Source organism: Seriola lalandi, unplaced genomic scaffold (assembly GCF_002814215.2).
Source record: "Seriola lalandi dorsalis isolate HSWRI2012SDOR001 ecotype SW California unplaced genomic scaffold, Sedor1 jcf7180002001090, whole genome shotgun sequence".
NCBI classification, from domain to species: Eukaryota; Metazoa; Chordata; class Actinopteri; order Carangiformes; family Carangidae; genus Seriola; species Seriola lalandi.
Window position 1 is genome coordinate 1 of NW_019471749.1, and position 8,858 is coordinate 8,858.

At 39.8% G+C, this 8,858-nt stretch overlaps 1 protein-coding gene across 1 annotated transcript; it reads right to left on the reverse strand.

The window, feature by feature from the left end:
• Positions 1 to 55: 55 nt before the first annotated feature.
• On the reverse strand, positions 56 to 8,315 carry LOC111663612 (disintegrin and metalloproteinase domain-containing protein 22-like; the record flags this gene model as incomplete). The annotated part of the gene is made up of 14 exons (XM_023417877.1): positions 56 to 224; positions 826 to 945; positions 1,033 to 1,138; positions 1,233 to 1,296; positions 1,388 to 1,438; positions 1,571 to 1,651; positions 1,867 to 1,959; positions 2,792 to 2,863; positions 2,942 to 3,041; positions 6,665 to 6,716; positions 6,822 to 6,912; positions 7,231 to 7,315; positions 7,405 to 7,571; positions 8,253 to 8,315. Coding segments are annotated over 14 exons (1,314 nt in total), but the record flags the coding sequence as incomplete, so codon positions are not given.
• Between the last annotated feature and the right edge of the window lie 543 nt (positions 8,316 to 8,858).

The window sequence follows — 8,858 nt, forward strand, 5'->3', positions numbered from 1 at the left end:
TGTGTGTGTGTGTGTGTGTGTGTGTGTGTGTGCGCATCTGAGTGTATGTGTGTACCCCATGTCCAGAGCAGATGGTCTTGTCAGTGGTCCCAGGGCAAGTGCTGAAGTTGAACTGTTGGATGGGTAGACATTTGTGATTGAAACAGATGCGGTCCGTCCCGCAGGCCGTCCCATCCTCGACGTATCCCAGGTCAGTGTCTCCATCGATCAGCACATGAGCACCACTGAACAACAAATATGACGGAGTCACTTACACATCTCTTCATATGGCAAACATTATCTTCTGTTAAGGTAAATGTGACCTGCATGGCCACTGTCTGAGAGTTCAAACAATCTGATGTGTTGAGAGCACCCCAAAAGTTATTTTGTTGGGGTGTAATTTATTTTACCCAATGTCCTTCGACCAGTTTCATCTATGCAGTAATTTCCTCCATGCCCCAGTATAATGGAAATTATGAACCGACAAAACTATCGATGAGAACATTCAGTTAGGCTTTTTTTTGGCAGGTGAATTTAGAGAAATAGTGAGTTTGGAAAGATGCCTGTTCTTCCTCATCCCAAGCAACTGACACCAAAACCCAACAATGATGTTTTAGATGAGTCATTTCATTTCAAACTTAATTATAGTAACACTGTAAACATTCTGATTTCAATTCATACTGTTTGCTTTTGCCAAGCTGTGTACAGTATTTTTACTGCTAAAAAAAGAAGAACCAGGGAACAAAGTAGTCCAGAGGTTGAAGATGCATAACCAGCAGTCTTTTTTTAGGCTGCTGGTTTGGGCTTTGAGTATTGCAGGGAGTGTTTTTCCTCAATGATGTGTACCTGCAGTCGAGAGAAGCGCTGTGTCGGGCTACGGAGAAAGAGGTCAGCCCTCCCTGCAGCTCTCCGAGTCGCGGCGCAGGTGAGATGTTGGAGCACAGCAGGTATCCACAGTGAACATCCCTGATACACAAAAGGTGCAACCACAGGTCAGCTGAAGAGAATAACCCAGAATTCCAGAGTTTACCTTCACAGAGAGGACTGGCTTACTGTTTGTTACACTGGATCCATGTGTCCTTGTCCTTCCCACAGTTGCCTTTCTCTGTCCCCTCAATGTTGAGCTTCTCATAGCAGAACTTGTCAGCCGCTGTTGCCTCTGAGGGAGACGCAGCGGGACACAATCAACTCCAAGATGTACAATGCAGAAGCTTATCTCTGAAAAGTTTATTACATAGGAATATTAGACTTACTCTCTCCCCAAATGTACTTGCACTGTCTGTCTTTGGTTTTACACCTTCCATTGAAGCAGCGACCCTGTAGAGAGAAAAGCCACCTGTCAGTACAGCCTTTTTTTTTTTAAATGTAAAATACAGTAAAACCCAATAACCTCTGTCAAACATCTCACCTGATCCTTTTCACATGTGTAGCCATCCATCTTGTGCACATTTGGTGGACACTGCAAAACAAACAAACAAAACTTCAGAGATGCTGTGATCTTCTGTACGAGCCATGCGTTTCCTGTGACACTTTGATCATTAAATTCAGAGCTCCGGCTTCAGAAAACTGTGTGAGTGAAGCTCATGCTCACCTGGCTGGAGTTGCCTGTGCAGTTTTCTGGGATGTCACAGTCGTTCACTGCATCTCGACACACAACTCCCGTGAACTCCATCTGCGGCAGCAAACAATAAAGATTACACAGGCTCTGAGAGTGATTGTAATGTTTCATCTTTCACCAAACCATCTGTGCTAAACATTTGTGTTTACCCAATATTTATCGGATATGCCTGCAATTCAAATTAAAGGATTTAATAGCATTAATAGGCAGTCCCAACTGTAACTTAACTTTTGGGTAATATATATATAAAGTTGTGAACCCTCTTGTACCTGACAGTTGTTGCAGCAGAGTCCATCGCTACACTTCGAGCCTTGAGTCAGGGTGCACTTCTTGCAGCAGTTATCCCCCTCTTTGGCACACTCCTAAAAGACAAAACAAACTGTTCTCAGTGGTCTTGTTTTGATGCCAGTTGTCTTTCACGTAAATCATCATCTTATCTCATATAATCAATTCAAACAGAGGTCTCTTCAGACAAACTATCATGCAATCACTTTTTTATCTTATTACACATAGGTCAAAGGGGTACATACAAAATTAGAACAACACGCAAATAAGATGAGAAAAAACATAAGACATGAATTAAAAAAAAAAATAAAGGAAATAAAATAAAAAGCTTCCCATTGTATCTTAAGTGTGTTATTGCATCAAAGAGTACATTTCCTGACACGCATTTCAACTTGCAAACATACACACACATGTAAACAGATACTTATCCATATAATAAATCCATATACTTATACACACCCAAACTTGTTTATTCGATATGCAGACAGAAATAAACAAAGATAAAAATACTGTTTACATACCTTTAATTGATTTTTATCGACTTTAAGAGTTAAGTTTTTAAATCCAGCCTTTGCCCTGACTCAAAATATCCCACGCTTGTTCACGAATTAAATTCTGTTTCTTATTTCTAGCAACATCCTTTTCAAGAACCCACTGTTGCTGCAAAGACGTTTTAGCAGTTAAGTGCTGCTTTTGTGTAGCTCTAAATGTGTATGCTTCCCCCACCATAATGTTGTTGTTCAGGGGCAATTGCTGTTAACACTATACAGCTCTTTGATTTCTCCAGTGAAATCACTTCATTAGTTTAAATTACCTCCCATCAATGTATGACACAGAAGGTGGTTTTGTTGTTGTTGGGAAATTTATCAAGTTAACCCTTTAGGAAACATCTCCAGGACTGAAACTCACCGCTGGGCTGCCACAGTCACACTCCTCTCCTGGCTCCACGAAGCTGTTTCCACAGACTGGAGGGTCTAACAGCTGAGTGGGAAAAGGGCAGAATTAACATTCAAAGTACTGAGAAAAACTCCTTTAAATAGGTGCGTGTGTGTGACTTACCTTCAGAGGTTTGTTGAACAGACACGATCCTCCGCCGCTGTTCAGGAAATTGTGGAACTCCTCCACGTTGCAGTCGGAGAACCTCTTGGGCAGGTAGAAACTGTTCAACACAACCATATTATGCAGTTACTGTGGATATAGCCCAGGCAGGACCCTCAGATAATACTGAGAGCGAGAGGGCTTGCTCCCAAAAAGACACTACAGGACAAAACGCTTAGTAACTGGCATGAAAGAAAAATGTAGTTTTAAACCTTTTTACCCACACAAAATGACTTTTCATTCCTCACATTTAATTTCAGGGCTACAGGCAATACCAAAGCAGATTTGTCAGGTTTAATAAAGTTAGTATTTCTTACAGGAGACACCATACCATAAAATAGTTCATGTTGTATGACAGGTTTACCATACTCACAGTTCAGAGGAGATCCTTACTACAACATGGAGGCAGATAGACAGTATAGCTAAGACTGTGAAAACACGTATGGAGATATCTGTCAAGTGTAGATGGCTCTAAGATGCATTGTGAATTTGTCCTGGAAGTGAACCCGAATACTGTGAATGATTCACTTTTGAACTGTTATTGCATTTATCATTTGATTATGTGCCCCTAAAAAGGATCACCTCAATTTTTTTTTTATCACATTTTCAGAGATTCTCAGAACAGAAATCAAACTCTACTGATGGTGACAATAACTCTTAAATGTGCAATCTGATTGCTTTGGTTCACTTACAGTAAAAATATAAAGCACAGCTTGATTATACATCCATCTGGAGCCCAATTAGCATGTGAAGTATTTGTCCAAGTCCATTACAATCAAATGCACTGTGTTCACTCTGATGCTTTTAATGATATCGACCCAAACCTGAGCAGCACTTAAATATTATTATCCACTGCTGCTCTGTCAGGCTTAATGTTGATTATGCTGCCGGCACATGTTTAACTCGAGTGGCTGGGATAGTCATCAGGACTGACACAGGAGACAATGCAATAACAGTGAGTCTCGGTGAGAGTCAGGGGCTGTGAGAGGTTGTTGCTACTTCATATGTCAGGTGACTAAATGAAGCCACCTACAGAGATGATGGTTGTATAAGGACACAGTAATGATGCTTTGATGGTGGATGAAGTACACTACAATATCTGAGAAAGATTTCCAAAATGAATCAGGTTTAAAGTTGTCCCAGCTGTCTGTGGGCTTTGCGTCTTTGATTTATTTGCGCCAGGGTTGAATCTTATCAAAATCTTGTAGTGTTCATCTCTTTTTAAATAGTAATAAGGGGTGCGACAAAGATGAAACGTGCTTGAATGGTTCACTGGTCAGCAAAAGAAGTTACCATGTGGACTAATATTCAGCCACGATAAAAACTTTTTCATTTCACAGTACACACAGGGATCAAAATATGTATTCCAAAAGATTAAAACACAGATACTGCTGTAATTATTTGCCTGTAAAACAGATTCATTTCATAAAGTGTGTGTAGCACTAACATCTTAAATCATTTCTTTCTCCCTTCACTCACTCATTCAGCCCATCACCCCTTAGTGGCGATCAGAAGACATGGCAGTGTTTATACACACAGACCACTATCATTTAGTTGTCTCTGCTACTGCCAAACTGTGCTTCATGTCTCCACCATCTCTGTTCTATTTAGTTTTGTAATGTTGCACCAATTATGCCTTTTAAATACATATTTTGTCCTGGTTTGATAATGGCAACATCCATTCTTTCACAAGAAGAAAACAAAGGAAACAAAACAAAATATATAAAACAATTCAGAATCCTAACCCAACCATTATGCACATTCAAAAAATAAATTGTGCATCTCTTTTCTCTAAGGACTGCGCTCTCTGACAAGTTTATATTCAATTTAATTAGAATTTAAGATGCTCATAATAAGCTGCCACAAACACACTGCGTATGAATACACACACACTCTATATGAACAAACAAATCAACTCTCACACAGACACACAGCTAAACCCTGTGAAAAAAAAAGTGAAAATAGTTAGTAGTAGTCAGGTTAGGTAGATCAGACATGCAGGTGCTGAGGGAAAAAAGAAACTTTCGTCAATGGACATGACTGAGGTTGCTCATTGAATACAAGTGTCTGAAATACCATTGACTTTACTTTAGAGAATACAGATCTGGGCCAGATCCATTCACAGAGGACAGGCTCAAAAGAGCACAGAGTGACCTGTCCTCTGTCATGTGACCCCATGATCTCATAGCAGGTTAATTATGGTAACCCAATAGAGCAGGATCTGGACAGGGAGTGTCAAGGGAGTGTACTGTTGTTACAGGGAAATGAGGTAGACAAATATTGGTCTAAGATGAGAATGACATTGCAGACTGTTTCAATCGGTTAGACATGGACGAAAGGAACTGATGAGAAGTCCTAACTTTCAAAGGGCAGGAAGGAGAAGGAGCCTAACAATCAGAATAACCAAATTAATAAAATTTTCTAGGTTGATCAGCCGGTGACATCGGCCAAAAACTGAAGGATACACATAAAGTGAAATCGTAAAAAATGATAATGAAAAATACAGCCAGTGTACAATAAAGAGACATCAAACTGTATTTGTTCATATCATTTGAATCAAAAGAGAAGCTGGGGCCACAGTGGCTGGTGCTGCTGGATGAAATGGGAAAGGTTGTGATGACTGACAACCCCTCCGAGGCAGCCAGTTGGTTCAAAACAGCACAGGCAACGTTCTAGCCAAGCTTCTGCTCACCTGCTGTCCCATTCGGGATAGAGGGGGAACGTGAAAAGTATTTAAGAAGAGGGGTATACACACACGAACACACATCACAGTGCCTCTTACACACACACACAACACACCCAATCACATCCTTATGCTCAGTGGCACAATGCCAAGCAAGCAAAGAAACATACAGACTGATTTAACACTTATTTCCTAATCTTAGCAAGCATCAAATTATATAACATTTCTACTGCGAAGAGCCCAATGAAGTTATATAAACAAGATGATACCATACAGAAAATAAACACACACTGACACCTAGTGGTTCATTACAGCACTACAATAACACTCCGGGGCAAGGAAATGTTTATATCAGCATATTTATACTGATGAATAAAAGAATATTTAGAAGTAATTTTAGGGATCCACATAATCTACTGCTAACCCACATTTAGGTTATCCAGTTCATACAGATTTTAACATCAAGTCAACCTTTAATTACCTCAAAATACACAGGAAATTAGTTTTAGTTGCCACATTTATTTGTGGTCGGATTTTGAATGCAAACTGTCCACAGTCTCAAGTTTGGAGAGGGCATGATGAGTGTTTAATGTCAACTACTTTTAGGTCAGATTTTATGCAAATGTTTGGTGACAACAGATATCCATTTAAAATAAAAATCAGATAAATACAGCACATGGATATACAAACATTTTTTCAGGGATTTGGACAAAGTGTGATATTAGCACTAAAGCCAAACTACAGCATTGTATCCAACTCTTGGGAAAAACTGTGATGACACTGATGAAAAAGTAATGCCTGCATATCCACTCCAAACCACAAATCCTATTCAAATACAGTTTAACAGACAACGGTTTGATCCCAGTAGGAGTTTCGTCATAAAATTAGTTCAAGAAACTGATGACACATATTGTGTCACCAGCATCTGTGAAAGAGGATCATTGTGTCTTTAAGAACCGTTTCTGTCTTGATGAAGAAATTGTAATTTAAAAGTAACTTACCCAACATCATCCATGATACAGCCTGACCATCGATCATCACACTTGCATTCACCTGGACAAAACAAACGCATAAATATCTTTTTATTGCAAGGAGGAGGCTGAAAAAAAAATTGTGTGTTATAAAATTAACAAGAGACATTAAGGTTTAACTACGTACCATTGAGGATCCTCTTCTTGTCAGAGAAGATGCCAATGTTCTGTCCAAGAGACTGAGCGAGGGTTATTGCCATCTCATCTGTTTTCCCGTACTGATGAAACAAGACAGAGAGAGAGACAGAGACCAAAGAGAGAAACAGCAGGAGCCAGAGAATAAAAGGAATATTAGATCAGTCTGGTGAGAAGAGCTTGTGTTACAAAAGAGCTTACAGAGGCATCTCCCTTTAAAGTAAAAATTTTAAATAATTGGACTGATATATGAAGTGGAATAACAAACTAAATGGCTACAAAAATGAAACTATAGTGTATAATGTATTCTTCTCTAATGGACAACTGACAATAACTATTATTGTTCTTGCTGACAGGATGTTGGGGGATTTTAAATCATTAATTTGTGGTTAAGGACTCACCTCATTCACCCCACCTCCTTTAGTGAGGGAGCAAACTCCTCCCATGTAGGAAGCTCCACCCCAGCTGCTATGAAAGCGAGTCCCTCTGATGAAACGAGAAAGTTCTGCATTTAATAAAAAAAGATGCTGAGCACCAAGAACACAAGAAAATCCTTGTTAGATATTCAGACTTACGAGAAGAGGTGAACAGAGTCGCATTTCTCCTTGATGAAGTCTTTTCTGTACTTCATGAACTCCCTCAGGGTCACCATCGGGTCGTCGTCAATGTTGAACTTGTTGTCAGCTGACCAGGTTTCCATGGCAACCAGCACAATCCGGGTATTAAGCTGCTCCTTGAAGATCTGCGGAATTAATGGAAAATTAATATGAGTGCGTTATCCTTTAAAAGTCGTAAAGATATAAGTTCAAAGTTCTCCTGTAACTGGAAGAACCAAAGGAAAAAAAAAGACAAAATGACATCCCCCTGATCGATTAACACTGACAGGCATGTTTCAAATTCATCATCATCTCCAGCTGTTCATTATGACAGCACCAGTCAGTCAACAGTCAGTATGATCCTGCCACCAGACAGCAGCACATTACAGGTGGCTAGACAAAGTCAACAAGTGCAACAGTCTGAAGGACAACGCAGGAGAAGATTGGATGGTAAATAATAATGTTTGCTTTAATAAGATGGAAATCTATTGGGGTTCCTGGCCAGACAAACACTGGAGGAGAGGACAAGAGCAAAGCTTTTTCATTTAAGCTGAATGCCACGAATTTCAGGACAAACCTGGCAGAGCAGAGAGGGAGCAGTCAGCGATATGTGACACTGTCCAATCTGGATCCATTTGTGCATTTGCATGGTGGGTTGACCATATTAAGAGCTGTCCCAAAACAGTTAGTGTGGAGCAAACAATAAAACCTTCAGACAGTGCAGCGGTGCTCACTCCATATTGTGTTTCTCTTAACATTATGTTGGTCATGCATATAAATCTATGACTACATTTTTCTAACACTTTTTATGGGGAGGTTAAACTCACCAGTGTGTCAGTCACATGTTTCTTGTCCAGGTGCCGTTTCCCAAATACTGTGACTGTGCAACACTGTTAAACACAAATTATGGAGGTATCCCTGAAAGCCACAACATCCCTGATTTGATTACATGATTTGAGACGCTTTAGTTGCATGTCACGCCTCTCTGCCTTTGTTTCCTGTCTGCCTCTACACTGGCTGCTAAATGATGAAGGTGAAAGTGTCAAAAAAATCATTATTACATTAGGAAAAGTACATGTCGCACCCAAACTGTCTTTGTCAAGTACAGAGGAATCAAAAGCTCAATTTGGGCTTCTTTTGCCACTCTGTATACGGTAGGTATTCATTTGGGAAATAGCCCATAATTGTGACATTTTGTTTTCCAAACTACAATATGTATATACAGATGTTACAACTTTATTCATTTTGTTTGTATACTTATATTTACTGTAACTTATAGGTGATTGCTAAAACCACTTAGCATACCAAATCTTCCCAGGAATGTGCCTCCATGCCGTGGGAGCATGGCACACACTGGATGGATAGAGAAGTCTGCTTGTACTTGGAAATCAATGGTACTTCCCAAATAGCAACTGCTTCATATGATCATCTTC